At 41.6% G+C, this 22,854-nt stretch overlaps 1 protein-coding gene across 1 annotated transcript; it reads left to right on the top strand.

Annotated features, from left to right (window-relative positions):
• The first annotated feature begins 1,563 nt into the window (after window positions 1–1,563).
• On the top strand, window positions 1,564–22,318 carry LOC134872217 (serine/threonine-protein kinase DCLK1-like). Its single transcript, XM_063895413.1, is given in 7 exon segments — window positions 1,564–1,801; window positions 2,327–2,722; window positions 3,459–3,599; window positions 3,602–3,807; window positions 17,701–17,800; window positions 20,408–20,515; window positions 22,226–22,318. Coding segments are annotated over 7 exon segments (1,101 nt in total). The 5' UTR covers window positions 1,564–1,734; the 3' UTR covers window positions 22,309–22,318.
• The last annotated feature ends 536 nt before the right edge of the window (window positions 22,319–22,854 follow it).

Below are 22,854 nucleotides of genomic sequence, written 5' to 3'. Positions count from 1 at the left end.
CTGATGTCACCTTTTGTTGTGAGTATACATGTGGACACTGACAAATATCCTGATTCCAGAAATTTCGAAGGCATTAAGAATAGGAGTGAGACCATGATACTGCTGTCCTTGACGTTGTCTTCCATCTTTCTTTGTCTCAAAAACATATTCGTCCTTGTGGCTCTCCAGGATACATTGAGACAGGAACCTTGTCAGGCCTTAGTTTGTGACACACACACACACTGTTTCTCCCAAAAATAGAAACATTTATGTGGAGAACTTTTTCTTTTTCTTACTTTGTGTACCTGTGCATGTTTAGTCAAACAAGGAGATTGGTACACAGAAGCAGTCATACAAAATGCAATAGTATACTGCAATAAGCCATTAAAATGTCTGATATATTCATGTAAATTCTGGATGAGTTGAACCGTATTACGATGTTTGACGTTTTAAGAGAAGCATTAAACAAGTGAAAGGCACATTAGTACAACGAAGGGGGAAACATTTGATATAATAAAGCTGTCACATGTTTAACATAAACACGCTCTTTAATCTGTTATGATGTTTCTATGATATAAAGACTGGCGCTAAAGCATTCAGCAGCACGGGCACAGAAAAATGCTGGGCAATACAGACACTTATATAGTTTATCCGGGAGTTTTGATGGAGCCGAATTAAGTGGTCTCTTGGGGCCAGGATGTAGGTCAGTGGTCTCTATCTCTTCCATTCTCTAAAAGACTTCTTCCTGCCGACATACACACTTCAGAGTTTATAGGAAGAAACAAGCTAATGATGAGACAGCAGCATCCTCTCCAGCTCTCATCGCTCTGTTTGCAATTCCTGTGCAACTCAACATGTTGAAATCATTTGACATGTAATCCCAATGGAGACTTTCTATAAGGGAGATTGGGTCACATCTTACTTGTCACACTGCATTTGGATCACTGTAAAACCTGCTCTGCATTGCTTGGATCTTATAGTTAAGGTTTTAGCTGCCTTGAGACCCTAAGTGTATACAATGGAGAAAATAAGGTTACATAACATTTCACATGCAAATATTCTTGTGGGTTTAACACAATCCAAAATCCAATGGTTTTGAAGATATGTGACTGGTTTTAGTTTCGTCTGAATAGTGTTTTCTTGTTTTCACGAGCAGTCAATGGAATTCACAGCAATGTACATGTTTGTGTCAACAACAAAAAAAGGTCATACTCATATCTTATATTCATATACGTTTTTATTATGATTATGGTTACTACTTCTACTAGAGAATTCTCCAGAATGTTGTTACTGGAAAGTTACAAAGAATTAAAATCTTATTAGTATTTTTAAATTCTTGCACTTGAAATTGAATATTGAGACTGACCCCCCAGCTGAGCGCGTGACGCGGCTTGGGGGGTGGTTGCAGGACAGGCAGCACCCCCAGCACGAGTGGGAAGCGTGGGTTTGCATCCTAATGAGGGGTGGAGGCGCTGAATGAAAATCACGACGAGAGTGAAGTGGAGGAGGAGAGAGGAGCTGGTGGGTGAAAAGAGAATGGGAGGGGGAGCAGCTGCTACCTAGTTCATTTCCAGTCCAGCTTCTTACGCGCACACACATACATACACACTCACTTGTTTTGGTGGTGGTGGTGGTGGGGAACATCAACCGGACAAACAAAGAGACGTACAGTGGAGCTCACTGCAGCCAGGATAGGATCACACGTTACCTCCATCCAGTGTCAGCGACCAGCCCACTGAACTCTTTTCTTCATATATGTTGGGAAATAAAACATCAGTCACACTGGAGGTGACCGTCACAGAAGCGTTAATTGCTCACGTAGGTAAGCCTGTCTCTTTACCAGCTGATGTAAAAGTCCTTATTTCCCTTTAAATGTTTTTTTTTTTTTTGCACGCTTTGTCGTAAACAAATGTCTCGTGTCGATTCTCGCCCCTTAGAAAGTAAATAAACATTTCATATTTCGTTTTTTATTTAAGTGATAATTATTTTGTCATCGTTCTTTTATGCTGGGCCGATCCCGTGTTTCTGAATATCTATCACGAACAAATTAATAGGCTATTATTGATTCGTGACTGCCGCTCTCTCTCCATCCATCTGCGACTCAGAGGAACTCACTCCGACAGACAGTGCGGGTCGTCATGAGGTACGCTGTCCGCTGCTCGGCTTAAAAGCTCTTAATCTGTCATTAGGGAGTTATTTTCAGACAGAGCACCAGCGACGGACTTTACCAGCCCGTCCAAACCTCTCCTCGGTCGGTTTCTGTCTTTTTCGACACCGTTTGTTTTTGTTTACTTAAAGAAAAACTTTTCACCGAAGCCTTACCGTCCTCCTGTTTGTCCTCCCTTAGACAGTACAGCCGTACTTGTGAGTCTCGACCGAGAAATGGAGATGGAGCATTTCGACGACCGGGACAAAGGTCAGAGGCACGGCCGGTCCAGTGCGAAGTTAAACGGGGTGCCGAGTCCCACTCACAGCGCCCACTGCAGCCTGTACCGGACCCGGACCCTGAAGACTCTGACTACGGAGAGGAGAGCCAAGAAAGTCCGCTTCTACCGCAACGGAGACCGGTACTTCAACGGGATAGTCTACGCCATCTCCGCAGACAGGTTCCGGACCTTTGACGCCCTGCTGGCGGACCTGACCCGCTCCCTGTCCGACAACGTCAACCTGCCACAGGGCGTCCGGACCATCTACACCCTGGATGGCTGCAAGAAGATCGCAAGTATTGAGCAGCTGGTAGAAGGTGGGTACCCTACACAACTTTACAGCACACCTGGGGGATTCACGGCCTTGTTAGCATAATGTAGCCTAATCTGTCTTTCTAGCAACCACTGCCTGATCCTCAGCTGCCATGCCATGTTTCTTGTTACACAAACCCAAATACTACAGAAAATGTTTAGTGAGCAATAATTTACAGGTTTAACATCATGCTTAATAAGCTGTTTCTTATGGGCACTGCTTCATATACTCACTAATCACGCTGTAGATTATTATGGTGAAGATTATATCAGTCATTTGGGGGCCATATGGTGATCCAGACATATGTTTCGTCTCAGATTAGCTCTCTTAAATAGTTTTACTCTTTAGGAAGTGACATGGGAAGAGCTACAAGTTGTTTATATTATTTTTGGTTTAAAAATACAGGCCAGTAAAGTTTATGTAGTAAATAGAACAAAAGCTACAGACTATCCTAAATCAGTATATTTTATAGGGTTGAGTTTATGTATTGCTGTTATGTTATGCTGTCTAGAATAAAAGAAGCCTATTTAAGAGATGTTACACAATGCAAAATAGACAGCCTTGATCTGCTCCCTTTCTTTGTTCCTTTTTTCTCTGAATACAACCATATTCTTCACAATTTCGTTCTCTCAAAAGAGAATCTCATTGCTGTTGTTGTTTTAGTAGCTCATATAATTGTAAATGTTGCTCTTTAAAGTGATCGATCCTTCTTTTCTCCCCTTCTATCGTAACCCCAACAGGTGAAAGCTATGTGTGCAGCTCCATCGAAGCTTACAAAAAGTTGGATTACACAAAAAACGTGAACCCCAACTGGTCGGTGAACGTCAAGGCCTCAGCTGCTTCCTCCCGCGGGCCTCCCTCCCTGGGCAGTGCCAAGGCTGGTGCTCCGAGAGTCGTGAAACCAAGGACTTCATACGTCCAAAGCTTGTGTCCGTAGTTCGGAGCGGAGTGAAGCCCCGCAAAACTGTGAGGATCCTGCTGAACAAGAAGACGGCCCATTCTTACGAACAAGTCCTGACCGATATTACTGATGCCATCAAGCTGGACTCCGGAATAGTAAAGAAGATCTACACGCTGGAGGGGAAACTGGTGAGAAATCTATGGTCAAAATATCACCGTTATTGGTACTGTGTGAGGGAAATGTGAAGAAAAACACTATCCTTTTGAGTTGATGTTAGAAGATAAACGCCCCATTTTGTTACCATTGTTAGTGTTGTGGGGGGCAACACTAAGCCTTTTACGGTTTAAGAGAACATCAGACAAACCTTTGGCTGCCATTTCTGATTGTTTGCCTGCTTTTGATGTAGCAGTGTTTCTAAATCTTCCAGCTTCAATTTCATTGTTGGTGGTGCAATAAGCGGGAGCTGATGTTTTGTTGCAAGTGTCAAACATTATGAGTGCTTCCATTGAAGTGAATACACCAGTCACTGAGATAAGAATGAGTTTTTGTATTGCTGTTGTGAAGATTCAAAATCTTAACATTCATTGAGGACGATGGTGCGTTTGCAATTGTGTTGCTTGGAGAGGAGAAAACAAAGCGCAACAGGCCGGTAGGATGAAAAAATGCTTGAATATTTTATGACCACACTCTCATTCCTTGAGTGAATGAAGAGCGTTTGTGTCCCTGTTCACAGCTGTAGCGAGAGTGACACAGAGACTGAAAGGGGTCAAGAGAAGGTAAAGATGAAAGAAATCTATGAATGAAGTCTGGGTTCTCACCCGCTGCTGCGATGTGTGCCAGGTCTTTGCCTTCGAAAACAGATCTGAGTCACGGCCCCTTTATAGTCCTCCTACATATTTACTCAAGTTTTTTCTCAGCAGTGCAGGTGAGAGGCTTTAAAAAGAACACACTTTAAAATGGAACTGTAGTGTGTGTACATAGTTATAGATCCATGCACATATTCTCCACTACAGCACTAATGTGGAAATGGCTGAACTTGGCCTGTGCTACAGTGAAACGAGGTCAGACACACTTTCTCTGCACTGGCACACTCCCATGTTTATGAAGGGAAGCCACACAAAGGAAAATGACATCTCTGCCAGTATGTCAGGGTCTCTGGTTATATGTGTGACATGTTTGCCTTCGTGTCACCTCTCTATCTCTCATGCCATCCTCAATCATCATTGTTTCTGTTTGTCTGCACCGCTCTCTCTGCCGGTCTAGGTCATGCTGTAGCTCCAAGTTATCGAATGTACCGACACAGAACAGTTTTCACCCTCACAGCATCATCAGAACGACAACATTTATTATGAAACAGATTGTGTCGGACGTTAAGGGCGTCCTGCCATTTTGTGTTGCACAGTAATCATCTCCTTAATAGCCACTTTGTGACTCATCCTCATGAATATGGCCTTTGTACAGTGGGCTTTTCATTCTTAATTGCCATCTTAGTACTCTGTGTAAGCATTTATCCCGATTCATTTTCATGTGTTGGCCCTGGCATGTCCTCGTGTCTCTGAAGCCATGCAGTCTATTTAACGATCCACTGTTAACCCTGCCCTGCTGTTAGAGCCCAGCACCAGCCAATAAAATCCCCAGGATCAGGTTTGCTTTGAGAAAGCTCCTGTTAGGGGGGGGGGATTAAACTCACGCTTTTGCTCAATGCCCACTTACTGTGTTGTCGCCACTGGTTACGATTATCTTGGAGATTACACAATAAATGCGTCTCTCCCTGGTCACCCCTTTGCGATGGGAAGTAACACTATTATGGTATTTCTATTTTTAGACACGGTATTGATTGGCCCTGTAGGCATGGTAACATGCTCAGTGCCAAATTTGCTGGGTTGGGTTGAGTGCAGAACCTCACTTCTCCTCTTGTTTTTGTGTATGAATGCGTGGGTTAATGCATGTAGGAGAGTTTGCGATTATGCCACGTTTTTGAGGACAACAACTTGGAGAATGATGGATTTTAAAGCTCGATGGGAGAAACAGATTTGAAGGTCTGAAGCACATTTGCACTGGATTGAGAGTGCCCATGTGTGTTTCATTCATGAGAGAACATTCTGGACACGTCTTGAACAGCCTCCTGTTTCTTTCTGAATAGGTGAAAGGTCTCAGAAAACACTATAAGCTTGTTGAATATTCAAACCCCCTATGCAATGTGGTTAATCCATGCTAAAACACACCGAGGGAATCAGCTTAATATAACAACAAATAAACCTCAATAAGGACAACTATTTCTATGTAGATCTGAATGAAAATGAAATAGAATATTTACGAGTGAAAGCGGAAGGGATTGGGTGACTGGTGAGAGAAACTGCATGTTAATGACCCTTGAATATACATTATTGAATATCAGGAGTGCGCTGAAGGTAATTACAGCAGGATAATGTTACTTGAAGGGTTAAGAAGTGTGTGTGTGTGTGTGTGTGTGTGTGTGTGTGTGTGTGTGTGTGTGTGTGTGTGTGTGTGTGTGTGTGTGTGTGTGTGTGTGTGTGTGTGTGTGTGTGTGTGTGTGTGTGTGTGCGTTACACATTCGCACAGGTGGATGCATTTCTGAGTCCATGTTTTTCTGTGTGTCGTTGCTTCTGGTGTCATCTGCTGTGTCAGTCTGTGAACCTACAGCAGAAGTAGGTTTCTGGGCCATAGAATTACGTTGAGTCCCTGCAGAACCGCAGAGCCTGGAGAGAGAGAAAGGGAGAGAGAGAGAGGGAGAGAGAAAGGGAGTGAGGGAGAGACAGAGAGAGAGAGACTCAGGCTCCTTGCCTTCATTAACCCCTGTAATGAGGCCAGAAACAGTGGGGCATGATGTACATCCCTTAAGCCTCATTCTTCCTCTCATTCTTATTGCCTTTAATTGTTCTCAAGGATTGCAACGGACTGCCATTCATGGATTGTTTTTATATAACGACTTTTAATGGATTTTATTCCCGCCTTTCAAAACTTCTTTGAAGTTCATATCAGTTAAAAATACTGAAGCTAAACTGGGCTGGGATGAATAATGTATTCTGTCTTTTGGGATTTGAAGTGGTGCAGAGTTCAACAGAGATTCTGCAGGCAGTCCTCTTATTATGCCTTGTTATTTATGTTTGTGTTCATCTACATTTGTGACTCAGTATGTGGGTTTTTGTCAATACTATTACTACAGTTCTGTCTGCAATACCTTTCTTTAAGGACTCTGCCATCTTCTATTTTACAAATGGACCCAAACATCTCAACTTTCAATGTTGTCAAATCATATAATATAAGACCTTTGCAACATTATATTTCATATAAATCAAACAAGACCTCAAGTCTTCTTAGGCATTCAATACCCACTTTTGGCACTTGATTGTTATTATGAGTACATTTCAGTCCGTACCAAACTATCTCCAGTGTGTACGCCCGCATGTTTGCTATAAAAACGCTTTGAAGTGTGTTATCACGATTACTTCATTTCTAATTTGCAGTATTCTGGGATGACTGATAATGCAATTGGGATAGAGAGGAGACAACAAGGGCTGTGAACAAGCTTTCTGTACTTTAATCCGTTTGGATATCGTGTTTCTGTCTGTAATAGGAGCGACAGGTTGACAAAGAATATATCAGGTTTCCCCCCCTCTGCCATATCGATCGTGTCTCAGGTCTCACTGTTTCTGATTTTTAGCTCCATCTCCTCTCCTTTAGGGTTAACACAACCTCATATTTCTCGGCAAGCTCTTCACCTTGGCTGGTTTCTGTGATGATTTGATCTAGTTGCCATAGGAACTGTCCGACCTGCCGTGATGTGATACAGTAGCAAGGGGTGTAGCTGAATTGATCAAGGAAAAAAAGACAACCCGTAAGTGGCTTAGAGCTCGGACATGGCTAGCCTATTAATACATGTAAGCTCTGTTTACACACAAAGACACAGACACACACACACACACAGACACTATGCCGAGCCCAGCTGTCAGCCTTGAGCCTCGCAAAGCTCACGCACACTTAGGCACGGACAGTGACACACGCTCTTTTTAATGGACTCATTTAGATTTCTGCTCACGCATCACTCGCCATTAACTGTAGGCGATAATCAACCAGTGCATGAAGTGACGCCACTTAGTCATCTCTAAGGTTGGGTGCATTCTGTTTTTGAGTATCTCATTATTGAGCTCCTTCAGTGTTACTCAGTGGGTTTAGCATTGGCAGAGGTACCATTCCCATATTGACGGTCCAGACTAAAAATACAGAAAAAAACCCCTTCATTTTATTCAACTGCAGAGCATTAGGCCTGCTTATGTGGTACACATAGTTTTACTAATATTTGCCCAGATTTAGTAGTGCATTTAGGGCCTTTAAGGGTTCAACCTATGAAAAATATGGATACTTACATTTAACTATAATGCAACCAATCCTCAGGGTCATCTTCTCAAACTTTCTTAGCAGTTTTCATTGTGAGTGTGTCAGCATGCTGATGCTAGCTCTAAGGCTCACACTGTAGCGAGCATGTTTTGTAGATCATGGTTGCACATGAGTTTTGAGACTACTCCTCTCGACATACGAATACTTTGACCTTTTTTTTATACGGGACGATGCACCTGAAATTTGTTGACATGAATCCACGTTGGTGTTGCTTTTTGTCTCATGCGCTGAACTGTGTATTGCCATCATCTGTGTCGCTGTCGTGTTATGTGATCAGTGATTTGTTTCTGTCAAGTGTCCTTATTTGTCCACCCATTATGTATTGCACACAAATGATACTGTGGCATTTTTTCACACTAATTAAATGTTGTTAAATAGATGTAATATGTAGGAGGAGAGTGTGGACGAGCAACTCGCTCCGCACTATCTGCAGTGCAGCTCTCAAACTGCATTGTTGGCCTGTTCGTCTCTTTGTTGGCAAAGCTGAAGAGCTTTTAATATCCTTTTATCTTCTTGTTTTCCCTGCATCCTCCTTCTTCTCTCAGCGCTGCCTCCGCTTCTGTCCCCATGATCTGTATTTCTATAATTCTTTGTTTACTTTTCTTCCTATCAACATATTGCTCTCTTCCTGTCCCACAGCCATCCCTGCTTCCTCTGATCTTCTTTCTCTCGCCTTCCTTTACTTCATTTGTCTCTCTGCATATTGCTGTCAGCCCGCCATTGTTTTTTATGGTTACTTAGTTCTCATTTAATCATCCCACTCGGCATGCACCCCCAAATCCTAGAGCTGCAACATATGGCGTCCCTCTCTCTCCCATACTGTCCCTCCATCTTTTCTCCCCCTTCCCCTCCTTCTCTCTCTCTATGTCTCTTTGTCAGTTCCACCGTCTCACTATCCCAGCCTAATTTGTCATCTTCTTTTCGTTTTCTCAGATTGTGTCACTTTTTCACTTTGTTGTGTTCCCTCCTTGTCTCCTTTCTCCTCATTGGCCTGCATCCAGCTCTGCAGGGTCTGTAGAAGGGGGTGCAACGGCGCTGAAAAACATTGCCTATTTCGAAATGCAGGGGATTATGTTCAGCTCTTATACGAATCATTCAGCTGTTTTTTAAATCATTATTGGCTGGATTGTGTTGATGATGTCACTTTTTGTTCCGCAGAGGAGGATTGTGGGAAGCAGAGTCCATCTGCTGCTGCTGATCTGCTGAGTCACAGCTACAGCTACAGCTCCTACCGGTGTGTGTGTGTGTGTGTGTGTATGTGTGTGTGTGTGTGGGGGGGTCATTCATCTCTTTTACAGTGTAATTGTTAATGGTGTATTTGCAGTAAATGACATTGGTGTTTATAGAGCTTTCCTTTGCTTACATTTTAAGGTTAAGCTGTTGTTTTGGTGTGTAACAGGTAACTCAGCACGTTTCAGATCAGTCATCTTTCTGTCTGTACAGTATGTATCTCTATGATTCAGTCACTCTGTTAGCTTGTGTGTCTCTGTTTACCAGCATAGAGTGACTGTGGCAGATTGAAGGGCTGTCAGTAGTCAGAGGCCCTGCTGCCAAATTCAAATCAATGGCAGACTTTTCCAGTCCTGGCAGACAGTGGAGATCTTAGTCACCCCACAACTTCATCACACACTCTGTCTGACTCGAGCATGTCCTGACTCACTCTCTGTCTAATCTCTCTTAACCCAATCTCCTTTTGAAAGCCTGTGTCCCTGCTTTGTGCTTTCAGCTGCTTAAAGAGAGCAACAGACATATCTCAGCCATCAGAGGTTAGTTTGTGACTCGGTGAGGGAGTCGCTTAGATGCCGGGTTGTAAATGAGGGAGCAAAGCTTTTCTAAACCAATTTTGAAGGCAAAAGTGTGGTCCTTGCCTATCAAGAGCCTGAGATGTTGCACTGCCTCAAAATGCAATAACCCATTTTCACTCGCGATATACTGTAGCAAAAAAAGTATTGAAGTAATAAAAAAATCCTGCATCTTCTATACACTGCCTCTAAAAAAAGATGTTCCCAAAACCCCTTGGTGAACCTTTTGTTTTCTGGATTGTCATCAGAGCCAACGCAGTCCAGGATATTCTTTATTTTCAGCCATTAATAGCTACTCCATTTGTGTTTCAATAGCAACTCAAAGATCAACTAACTTCAGCCAGCATGTTGACATTTGTAAATGCATAGTATTGTACTTACATTTTTCAGTTTTGAAATGTATAGTTCATGTACTGAATAATAGAAATGAACATTGATTTATATACTACGAGGGCATGATTCGCTTTTCCTCAATCGATAATCTGCAACTATTTCGATACGCAATTTGTCATTTGATTGCTTTTTTTCACCAAAATTGCTACAAATTTTCTTCCTTAGGCTGTGAAATTCTACTGTGCGTCTATAGGTTTTGAAAGTTAGTATAACAATCAATACATCTGAATGTTTCCTCCTGTCTAGTATTGCTTGTAATGCTCGCTTAAGTAACCCGTGTACTTGCACGTTCAGCTCTCAAATCTAGCACACTCATAATATCTCTGTGTGCACACAAATGCTCACGCATGCACACTCATCCTTGAGAATAGATTAAAGCCCACAGACATAAGGAGGGGGGATCAATATGGGGGGAGATGAAAGAAACCAGTGAAGGAATGAGGTTAGAGACGAGACAGAGAGCGAGAGCCAGATTAAAGCAAGACAGCAGGACGAGACAAGAGACATGAGGTTAAGCTGAGGAGACACAAAAAACACTAAAGAAAGAAAAGCCATGGAAAGGGGGGGGGGGGGGGTGAGTTGATGCTAGGCTATTTTGCCTTCAACGTGTCCATCTGGGAACAGCGCTCCTGCATAATTCCTTGTTTTTTTTATTTGATTCATGATTGGCTCCCTTCAGACACATCAAGGACAGGCAAAATGCGCACTGAGATAAACCCAGATTCAGCTCCAAAAGAAAGTTTTCCCTCCCCCTGTGGAGAGCAGAAGCTGTTACATAAGTTGTTATGCAACAGACCCCGCCAGTCTGTTGTGCTGGTCTGAGGCGAACGCACTCACACCAGTGCCAACTCATCCCCTCACATCACCGCTGCTCTCTTTCTCTCTATTCGTTTTTTGAACTCTTGCTGAGTCTCCAATCCCCCTGTCAGTTTTCTCTGTGCAGCGGACTGATTGAGACATCAAAAGGTCATGCGATGTGTGAATTCTCCCCCGGGGTGCAGAGGGTTTTATCCTTCCCTCAAATCGATTTCCTCCACCTCTCCTGTTGCCAGCCGCTGTGGCTCATTGCCTGCCTGTGTGTGTGTGTGTGTCTCCCTTCGGCCTTAGAGGTGATTACTTAAATTCCCCTGTAGAGTTATAAAATGCAACTTGTCAGTTTCATTTTGAGAGTGAGAATGGCAATTTTTCTGCAGACATTTAAATATTCCTGACAGTGACAAAGGGTGTATTTATGCTGACCCTGCAGAGCCTTTAGTCCCGGCTGGCAGAACATTTTAAGTGCTGTTCTGGGGTCATATTAGTCTATTGGCTCTGTGGATGTCATTGAATGTCTTTCATCAAAAGTTGACTTATGTAATCATACAATACAATTATATTGGGAACAATTGAATGAAATATATATATATACTGACCTGTTTTTAAACAAACAAATCACTTTAAGATGACCCGTATTTAAAGCCAGTAAAGAATAGGTTTTACCACACCGTAAAATACCCTGTTATTTTCCAATCTATGTGAAACCCATGTAGTTTCATTGATTACAGTCTCCCCCCTGGGCCATGATACAGCATGCAATTCTAAAACATTAGAGAAAATGTGTTATAGCCCAAACAGACTGCTTTAAATATATTAAAGCTTTGTCATTCCTTGCACCTTTGTTTACCTTCACCTCAGAGGCTCTGCATATTTGGAAAACATGCTCAGCGTTTCTGTCTTCGCTTTATTCAGTATCAACGCACCCGTCTGTTACCCTGTCTGTCTTTCAGTATCCATCCGGCTCTGTTCGATCTCTCTGTGGTTAGTGTTATTGAGCAGCATGGTATGCTTTGCTGGCCAGCTGCAGTTGATTCAGCACCGCGGACAGCTCCACCACGCTTATCTCCCCCCTGGCAGAGTGCAGCGGCAGTGCATCGCTCCAAACTGTGGTCTTTCTGATGGCAGGATAATGTTGACCTCACCTTGTCCTCTGTGTAACCACTGTGTGACTGGTGAGGCGCAGGACAGAAGTTGTTGAGTCCAATGTCCTTTTTCTATTTGGCTTTTTCTGTCCTGCTCTGTAGCCGTCTGTTTGTTTTAGCCTCAGAGAAAGACCAAGCTTTAAAGGAACAAACACAAAACACATAGAAACAAACACAAGAAATAATTCATTACTTTATTTTTTTCAGAGTCTTGTTACTAGGGTTGGAATTAATGTTTCATTTGGGTTTATTTGATGAGTTTATTTATTATGAATTGTCAGAAATGAGTCAAAAAAATGCACATCAGTAATTAAAAAAAAAAAATGTTGTCCAACAAATAGTCTAAAACCCAAAGATACTCAATACCACATATATCAGAGCAGCTAGTTCCTACATTCAAGAAGCTGAAACCAAAAAGTAATTTCGTTTTTTCCCTTGAAAATGATTGGAAAAAAATACGAACACTGTTGAAGATTCATTTTCTATTGATCATATAATCAATAAATTATTCCAGCACCTATTGTAACTTAATTCACTATTGATCTCTTTGAGGTATATACACAAAGACAGATGAGCCCGATGGTCGACCCGAAATCTGACAGGGAGACAAAAACAGTCGATGAGCAGAGTGAGCATTGTTGTCACTGACCATTTGTTCTACGCTGGCGAGAACCTGGCAAGACAGTTTGAACAAAAAAGAGCGTACATCCTGCAGCAGAAGGTGTGTGTGTTAGTGCGTGTGCGCGTGCCTGTATAATTATTTGTTGCAGTTCTAAAAAAAAAAAAAGTTTTAAAATAGTTTTGCTAGTTTATAGACGTATGGTCTTGAATTTCATTTATTTCCCCTTGTGTTCCCGAGCATCCAAACTAAACTGTGCTCTGCAGCTCCACAGTAATCCCTTCTGCACCAGACAAAGAGACACTCAGATGGTATAGACCAAACGTATGGCTCTGCAGAGGTCCAGAAACGCTTTAATCTGTCTGCTAGTGGTAGGCTTATTCAAAATAAACTGTTTCAAAATGTCAAAATGTATGTTGTGGATGGAGTCAGAAATCATCGTTTCACCATTTAATTTCTCCATGTAAAACCGTCTATACCTTTCTCTTCAATTCTGTTTAACGCCCCACTTAAAATCCAGCTGCTCAGTATGTCTACCTCTCCATCTCACTGGTTTTCTGGTGCTACTATTGTGTGTGTGTTCTGTAAATATCTCACCATGTGGTTATTTAACACTGCCACCATGTGGCGGCAGTTATTGTCTGACTCATATTGTGATTCGCCTTTGCACTAATGTTGTGCAATAATAACATCTGTTGACCCTGAAGTGCCCAAAACCAGAGAGCTTCTTAAATGTGATTTGTATTTAATATGACCAAAGCGTAGAGGGAGAAGAAGAACAAACTAGGCACAAATATAAAGAGACATTTTTGTAGAGGTTTGGCGATTGTACACTAGGTGGCGTAGTGACAACACAAATAGGCTTTCTGGCAATTTCTCAAAGTGCATAATCATTTTTGATCATTTTTAGATTTTCAGGAGGCGACAATGGTCTCAATAATCAGAAGTCACTAAAAAAATGTATACAAGCCTCTAGTTAATTTTGTCTTACTTTTGTTGTTACTAATATTGTCCCTAATATCCAATATATATTTGTTCCCTTTGTTTGTAAGTCAGTCATTCTGGAAAGGGGCTTGTTTGTCAGGTGTGTGAGATGCCACATACAATTACTTTAAAGATCCAATTTGCTCCTGCTCGTGATTGAACTCTGTTCTAAACCAAAATAATGCTTGTACCAATTGATCTGTCATCCCTTTTTTAATCTGGGTGAAGTAAATTGATTATTGTGACCCAGTTCCTAAGCCCATCCTAAATAAAGAGAGGTAATTACAGGGTTGTGAAATTGCCAATTTTCACACTTTCTGCACTTTTCCCTCATCTTATCGTAGTGCCCTCTTTTTCCTCCAGATCTCTGTTTGTTTCTCCCGGTCCTTGTTCCAGCAGCGGTGGATGTTCTGTAACTCTGTGAGAACGAAGCACATCAAAGCATCTTGTTTTGTCATTGGGCTCAGAGAAGGGCTCTGAGCAGCAGTCAAGAATAGATGTCCTCCTCTGTTGCTCGTTTTCCTGTCTGTTTGTTTCCTCTCTAACTCGGGGGATTCTGGTTTCATCTTTGACTGTTTTGGTTTTATTGAATTTTTTCCGTCTCTTCTTTTAACTTCACTCTCCTAGCCATCATTAATTTTTTTCCCATCTGCTTGAGTTTCTTCTTGTTCTTCTCCTTCTCCTCCTCCATCTCAACATCATCTGTTTTGAATGGGCGACATTGCACGAGTACTTCAATATTAACCAGGCCATGTGCCTCTTGCATGTGTGAGTGTGTGAAATTGTGTGAATGACACAGTTCTGTAGAGTGTATCGTGCGCATAGTAGATGAAATATGAATGAGGGTGCTCTCTATCACAGCGTGCATTCAGCGGCACGCACCAGACCTTTTCCGATGCCTAGAGGGCATTATCACCATGGCAACCATACTTTTCACACCCCTCTCCTATACAGTGTGTGTTTGTGTGTTGCTCCACATTAGTTTACCCTCTGCTTAAAGGTGCCTTTGGAGGCTACATTGTCACTGTTTCCTCACACTTATACCTCTCCGTCCTCCTCACAGTGATTACATTCTGTACAGTTCTTTCCTCTTCACTGTTTACTCAACGTTTCTGGTGCGCTACAGTTTCTATCTTGGGATGATCAACTTCAAAGGAGCCTCATTGCAGCATCCTCCTCTTGGTTGACTCCAGTAGCAGCAGTAGCAGTCATGGCCTGAGGAAGCGGTCAGACTGGCTCAGAGCAGTCCGCACATATCCTGCTATCAATAAAAATAATCTGCATATAAGATAAGATAAGATAAGATAAGATAAGATAAGATAAACCTTGTATTGCTCCCTGTAGGGAAATGTACAAGGTGTGTTAGAAGCAACATCAACAATGGTTAAACACAGGATAGGACAGACTTGAAATCACACAAGAGTAATAACAAGTGAAATATCTATAATTATGGGTGTTTAACATATACTGTATACATGTCAATTTGGAAGTGATTTCTAAAGAACACAAGTTTTAAATGGATGACTTGTGTACAGAAATGTAAAAATTGGTATAGCCATGACTTACGGCCATGTGAAGTTTTGATGGGTTAGCGTCACTGACCAGTGCTTTATATTCCCCTATGGCTGGAAGAGACTGGTCTTGTGGGATTTTATCTTTTTAAAGTCTGTTATTTCAATTCAACATTATCCCGTAGACAAATTCCATAAATACATTGTTGAGAAAAATAGATAACTATAAATCAATATGTACAAAGCGGCCATACTGTAGTTATTGACTGAACAGCTTGATAAAAAATGTATAATTTATTTCGTATTCAAAATCCTTATTTGGATCAAGAGAGTCCTGCGCAGTATATACAGTGTGAGCATGGACAAATCACATAATGCATAATAGTATAAAGTCAAATATTCAAATAACAAATATGAATTAAAATCTCTTTTAATATAATTTCATTTGAACTACCAACAAATATTTTTTCCAAGTTATATGTAATGGCCAAAGTAAATATGTCCTGTACTTGGTGATCACGGCAGCATAACATTTCTTCAAAGATGAGAATAATGTGGAAATACAGGGAAATACAAAGCCAGCACAATTAGAGGTAGAAGGTGTCCAAGGCAACGCATCAGAGCCGGCACACTGGGGAAATGTTAACAGCACCGGCGTCTGTATCACAGCCATCTTGTTAGGAAGTGGAGCCGCTCGTCCTGAAATAATCACCGACACAGTGTCAGGGGATATCAGGGAACAAAGCAATATGCACTCTGTTATGAAACTATAATAACATCTCTTCGACAGACACACGTCTCTTCTTATTTTCTTGCGCAGAAACATGTGTTTTCATGTGATGTGTGGCAGAATTACCCAGACACAAACGCACGGCGAGCCTTAATTTTAAAAGTTAAATGAAAATGATGCATACTCCACTGAGAGTCTGCATCTGAGATTAAACTTGATGTGTGCCTCCCCTCGGCACATTTAGAGTCTGTAGGGGGGAAGCACGATGACACACACACGCACACACCCTTGCAGAATGGCGTCTTCGCTGTTTATTGGGTATTTTGTTGGTAATGCTGTTATATCAGCTGTGACTTTCTTGTGGGCTGTTGATTGCTGGCTAATAGGAATCTAAATGGATTCTTGGATGTTAATTGCCACGGAAATGCAATAAAAGGTTGCTTTGTTTTAATGTGATAACTCCAGGCGGTGCAACACACGCAATCTAAATCGTAATAGCTCTTAATAGGTTTTTGAAAGGAGATTTGTCATAGCGGATGAATGAACTGTTGTCCTTCTGGAAATCCCTTTCGCACTGTGACGTTGCCTATCGCGAAATATGATTTGGAATATTGATGGCTTAGGACTGAAATGGGATGGTTGCCCGTCGGGTGTGATTAAAGTTGTTTGAGTAAATCATGCAGAGTTTGGATCAGATATGGAGTAAGCAGTCGACTAAATCAAGCAGAAAACAATGAAGAGCAACGTCTGTTTAACAGAATAACCACCATGTTGCTGAAATGTGTTACCGGTGAGTTACCCAACAAACAAATGTATTGTGGGTACAGAATGAATATGTGAACAGCCAGGTTCAAGATTTATGAATTATGTTTTGATCACAATAATCAAAATTCTACAAACCCTCTTGACAAAAATCTTATTTAATTATCCATTACTTTGCCCGTCAGCTTGTCACTGTAGGTTTGATATTAGCTTAGTATGGAGTGACTCAATAAAAACTGTACCCCCCCACCCTAATCTTTACACTTCTCTTCACCTCACACCCTGTCCCTCACCCCACACAGTCCCCCAGGAGAAGACCCCCCCACTTGTTTGCTCTGAACGTCCGGTGCACCATGCAGCCAATCAGTAAATTAGTGAGTCAGCGAGGTCTCATTAGGGTTGCTGATGAGACTGATTACGGGAAGAAACAACTCAGCGCAGGAGCTCAGGGACAATTGAGACATGCGCAGATATGATCACAGACGCCATGTGCACATGCAAACGACAACAAGCACGCACAAACAGACTCCCGTGGTGTTCCTCATCTGTGTCCTGGGGCTCAGTCCATGTGCTGCTTCACGTAAGCACATTCAATCTTATTTTGCGTAGTGCTGAGCTCTGGGCTGTGTGAGTGTCTTCCTAACAGTGTGTGTGTGTGTGTGTGTGTGTGTGTGTAAGTATTCTAGAATTAAGGACACGAAATGTGGGACTTAAAGAGTTGTCGTTCATAAATATGTAGAGTAGCTGCTTTCCTGCAACAAAAAGTTGAAGTGTCTTTGAACAATGCATCCTAATGATGGAGAGATGCTCTTGGCTGCCGTCAAAGGTGGGCTCAACTGACCTGAAAATTGACTATCTTACAAGTAAATGATAATAACCGTAAATAAATGTCTTTGTCTCCAGGTGACATGTTTGCAAGACTTCTTTGGCGATGAGGACGTTTTTGTGGCGTGTGGACCGGAGAAGTATCGCTATCAAGAGGACTTGATGTTGGACGAAAGTGGTGAGGGAACTAGTATGTCATCCAACTTTTTCCTGCTGACATTTCACATTTCATTGTTAAGTGTGTCCCTCTCATTATGTCCCTTCCTGCCCCCACTGTTTTTTAAAAAGAAATTGCTAAAACCTTTTTGTGTCCTATTTTTAGGTTTGAGCTATTAATCGTTTACTGCAGTAACATTGTGATACAATTTTCTCTGGTTTCAACAGGTCCATAAAATGGGAATAAGTTGTGTCTAATGGGTGGTTTCACATTACCATATAGTTCGGTGCAGTGGGCAGGGATTTCACATTTAAGAATTTTCCAACAGAGCAAGATGAATACAGGAGACAACTGTGTCCCGAATAATGTCTCGTGTGAAACAAACTTGACCTTTTTTAACTTAGGTTAAATTTACTGAATGTATCCAAGTGTTTTCTTGCCTTTGCCTCTCCAATGAGTTATTTTGTTTTGTATAAATTAAAAAAAGTGAACATTTAAAACTATGACTGTAAATACTGTTTCCTTCAAAACATAATTTAGTTTTATGGGAACATCATTTTTAGGGTACAGGGATGAACTTGTGTGAGTCCACTTCAATGTCCTACTTTCTGTTATTAAGGCATTTCAAATCTTCCATTCCCTCTTCCATCTTCATACATACATATTCCAAGTTTAGGGTTTCTCTGTATTCTCCCTGACTTTTTTCAGTGGCACAGTACCCATCGTCTAACCTCATTGTTCATCTTCATTTTTTCTCCATGTCGCTCCACCGAGGTTTGCCGAGGACACTCTCTGTCCTCACTTCACCCATCTGTCTCTCCTCTCTATCCACTTCTGTCTGGAGACTCCTGCTATTTAGTGCTCATTTATATTCCCATCCTCTCATCTCTCTCCCTGTCTTCTACATGAATGAGTGTGCACTGGCTTTTGTTTAAAGGTTTTATTCAATTCATTTCTTTCCTCTGTCTCCCTTCATCCATTAAATAATATCCACCCCACCTGGGCTGGCAACCTCCACCTCGTTTCCCCTTTTGTCTTTCTTTTGCTTTTTCCTCCCCCTCTTCCTCACTTCTCTGCTTTCATTTGCAAAATATAATAGCTAGCTGCTTCCATTAGTTTCTTTTTGTAACATGACCGTGTCTTCTTTGCACCTTATTTTCTGCTTGAGGAAAAAGCTTTGTTTAACCTTCCAAAATAGTTCTCAAGGCTCAGTATAGCAGTGCAGCTAGTAAAACAAGTTCTATGTTAAATTATCATAAGTTATTTGAAGTAGGTCAGAGGTAAGATGTTAGCACCGAACAATTTTTTTTAAGCTAGGCTAACTTCTATCCCTCCATAATTATCCGTGGATAATCAACATTATCGAGGCATTTTGTTTTTACCGCTGGAGAGATCTGATATGACCATGCTCTTTTTTTCTATCATCACAAAGGGCATGAAAGTATTTAGTAGTTTATCATTGATATGCAGAATCTGAACTTACCAAATTATGCTGGCCCTGACCAACATAAAGGTCATTCTCTTCTAGTCTTCATACATTTTAATTTCCTTTTTTATAAATAACTTTGGCGCATTTTGACCATAGACTTATACCCCTAACTTAGTTTAACCTCAACGTATCTTCTAAATTCCCCTCCAAAAGCTAAGTCCTAACTTAACAAAGCGTACCCTTATGGGGACTCACTATGTTCCTTAAAACATGTTATGATCCTAACTATGTACATGTACAAGAAAACCTACATCGATATTATGCAATAGGTCGAGAAGATATAGAGCCAAATTGACAACTCCGGGCTAAAGGCAGAGGGCAGGAGGCAGAGTGACACACACAACAGACAGAGAGACAGTCGGAGCTGCACACCACTTCGCCTCCTCTCAGCATCACTATATAATTATCGCCTCTGCCTCAGCTCTGGCACACTGTCATCATGTTAACACACAGCATTGTACATTAATCACTAGGCCACAACGACTGCCATGCAAGCAAATTACACACACACACAAACACATGTGCACATACACACACACAAGCAGTATAATTTCCCTTTCCCTCTGGTCTTGGTAATGAGCTATAATGGGGTTGGGTTAATGAGCAGCAGAGTAGCAAAGTTTTGGGGATGAAGGAGGCAGGGAGGGTGTGTGAGTACCGTCGCATGGCTCATTTGTCAGGATGTGTGTGTCTGTAGAATATCAGACATTTGTGAGTCAGGCTGTCATTCCTGAAACACCACAATAATTGCATTTGGAAAGCAAACCCTGTGAAGGTCAGAACTCATCAGTGCTGGGGACCTGAAGGTAAAACCAATTACAGCTGTTTTCGTACATTAAGTGTTTTGGTGTTTTCTGAAAGAACTTAAGGTCAAAATCAATCAAAATTATTACAACAATAGTTGGTTAGAAAACCTTGAAAATAAGGATTTGCAGCAGTGTTTAAGTAGTCACAAAACACAATTTCCAGTCACTATGTCACACTGGAATTCACTCCTGCAGTTTTTTTTCTTCCTTCACTTGCTCACTACTACTGGAATTGTAGACTTTCATACAACGTATAGGAGATTTGATGTTTTTTAGTAGACAAATTAATAAAAATGAAGTAATCTGTGGTTTCTGAACTCTATCTGCTCTCAGAGTGTCGTGTGATGAAGTCGGTGGCCTATGGGAAGATGTCTGCCACTCCGAATCGAGGCTCCCCTAAGACCGCTGTCCAAACAGGGCGCAGCAAGTCCCCTGCATCCGGTAAGTTTTTGGTTCTTCTCATCTCTCCCTCTAAATGGAATTTGGCATGGTGTCGTCGTCCTTGAAGTATCCTTGCGTCTGCGTGTTTGAGAGGTGTGTGTCTCAGGCCTGATGGACACAGTTGGGAGTTGTTTTGCGTGCTAATACTTCCCCTTGTGATTGTATTTTCCAGCTCATTAATTAATCAGCATCACAGCAAATGAAAACAGTATGAATAAACACTGCAATGATAACTGAGCTCTGCCTGGTGTCTGGCTGTGTTTACTGCGTGTGTGAGCTGTGTCTCGTTGCATGCTGAATATTAATTCAGTGAAAAAGGCAAATGTGGATGAGAGAGGTAAAGAAGTACAGGGGGAGTGGAGATGAGAGGGAAAGAAGAGGGAAGGGGTTGGTGACTCAATCCTGCAGCTCCCCACAAGTCGTTCTTCACCTGACATACTAATGAAATATAATAAAATGGTGAGAGCTGGCACTGCTACCTGCTGCACTGTTTGTGCCTGATAACATTACTTTATGAATGTCTCGTAAAAGCCAAAACATCCCTTTTGATGCAACAGCGGAGCACAAAAGAGGACTCGAGCATTCATTCTAACAATTTAATGCTGATTCTGTGGATGCGGCAGTGTGCGTCTGACATTCAGTCTGTGAGGACTTGGTGAATTTGCTGATTGCACAGCTTGATTTTTGGCTGAGTAAAACGTCTTGCTATTCACAGCACACTTGACTTTGCATCCCTTCTGTGATTATTTTGGAATTTTGAGTGAACACAGACATTTTTTAGGTTGGGGATGATTGGATGGGTGATGCAACATACAGAAACCTCCCAAGAGAAAATCGTTCCACCTGCTGTTAAACCATGCAAAGGCACCATGCATCATTGCAGAATAAAAACACAACATTTGCTTATATTTTTTTGTGTCGAGCTGTGGAGGAAAAGGTGAGGCAGAATAAAAAACAATTGGAGGAGAGAAACAGCTAGGGAGAACAGAGCAAGTTCTGGATGCTGTTGGCTTTCAAACTTTGGGAAAAAAGGTTATGAGAGTGAGTCATACGCTATCTGATCTCACTGGCTGAAGCAAGTTTGGAACAAAGGTGTGTGTCTGTGTGTGTGTCTGTGTGTGTCAGATAGAGACAGAGAGAGAAAGACTGAGATTGAGACAGAGGAGGGAAAACAGACTGACTCGTCTTGGTTGCCTTGGAAACATAGCACAGTAGGAGCATGAAGATACAGACACAATAGTCTGTTTGAGCCATATATGGCGTCGACTTCCTGTGGAATGGCCTGCAGTGGAGCAAGGAGCTGACTGACTCTCTGTCCTCGCTGGAGCCCTGAGTCAGACCGGCCCGACGATTTCAATTCTGAGAAATCTTCCCCTTTTGGCGCTGCACTCCACCGCTTCACATCATCACATGTGGCCAGGTTGTTGTTGACTGTTGTGGACAGCACTGTCCTCATCCCCGTAAACATCACCACTTATATACATGAAGAGATCAGACTGGAGCGGCAGGAGGACATGACGGATAATTGATCTGCTTTTTGGCCCTGACACTCTAACGTTAACATACAACACCGTATTATCTCATGGGTTGTTGTTTTTCTGCTCGCTGGAGGACAATTTGTCTCAGAATTATGCAAATTGTCAACAGCAGCTGATACTGTGTGCTGTCAGACATTGCTTATAAAGGTGTTGTTATGAAACGCGTTCACAGGAAAGCCACGCCGCAGCAGTCTCACCGCTGAAAAGACAGACATTTCACACGTGTATGATTTGAGAAATAGACCTTCCTGTTGAAACACAAGTGTGAGGCTTTACAGAATTCATATATTCACTGTTACAGTTGTAATATGATTCAATGTCTTATTTACACTTGTGATTTATTTGCAATTTATCACATGACTAAGTCATTGAGACCAAGTATCTGTGAATAAAATGTCTTCTGTCAGAACATTTTCAAATCAAACTGTGATTAAATGATTATTGAATCAAGCGTTTATCTGAGTTATGAGGAATTAGCCATTATTTAAACATTGATTCATAATTTACCTATCAAACATGCTTAGCATTGATGGTTTTAACTTCTTAGAAGAGAGAATTTTCTTCTTTTCTCAGAGTTAATGATCTGATAAAGGAGGCTTTGGACTGTTTGAGAGACACAAGCTGTTGAATGATAACATATGTGCAGTCGAAATGTTGCTTAGCATTATTACAATGAGGGTTGATAGATTCATATTTATATAACAAATCAAAAAGATAATATTCAGAATAATGACTAATAAAGCAGTTTTGTTAATGTCCCCTATAGGAAAGAAACCTCATGACTCTGGGTCCTGGCTGACA

This window comes from Eleginops maclovinus, chromosome 11 (assembly GCF_036324505.1).
Source record: "Eleginops maclovinus isolate JMC-PN-2008 ecotype Puerto Natales chromosome 11, JC_Emac_rtc_rv5, whole genome shotgun sequence".
Classification (NCBI taxonomy): domain Eukaryota; kingdom Metazoa; phylum Chordata; class Actinopteri; order Perciformes; family Eleginopidae; genus Eleginops; species Eleginops maclovinus.
Note: the sequence above shows the minus strand (reverse complement) of the source record. Positions and strands in the feature narration are given on the sequence as shown.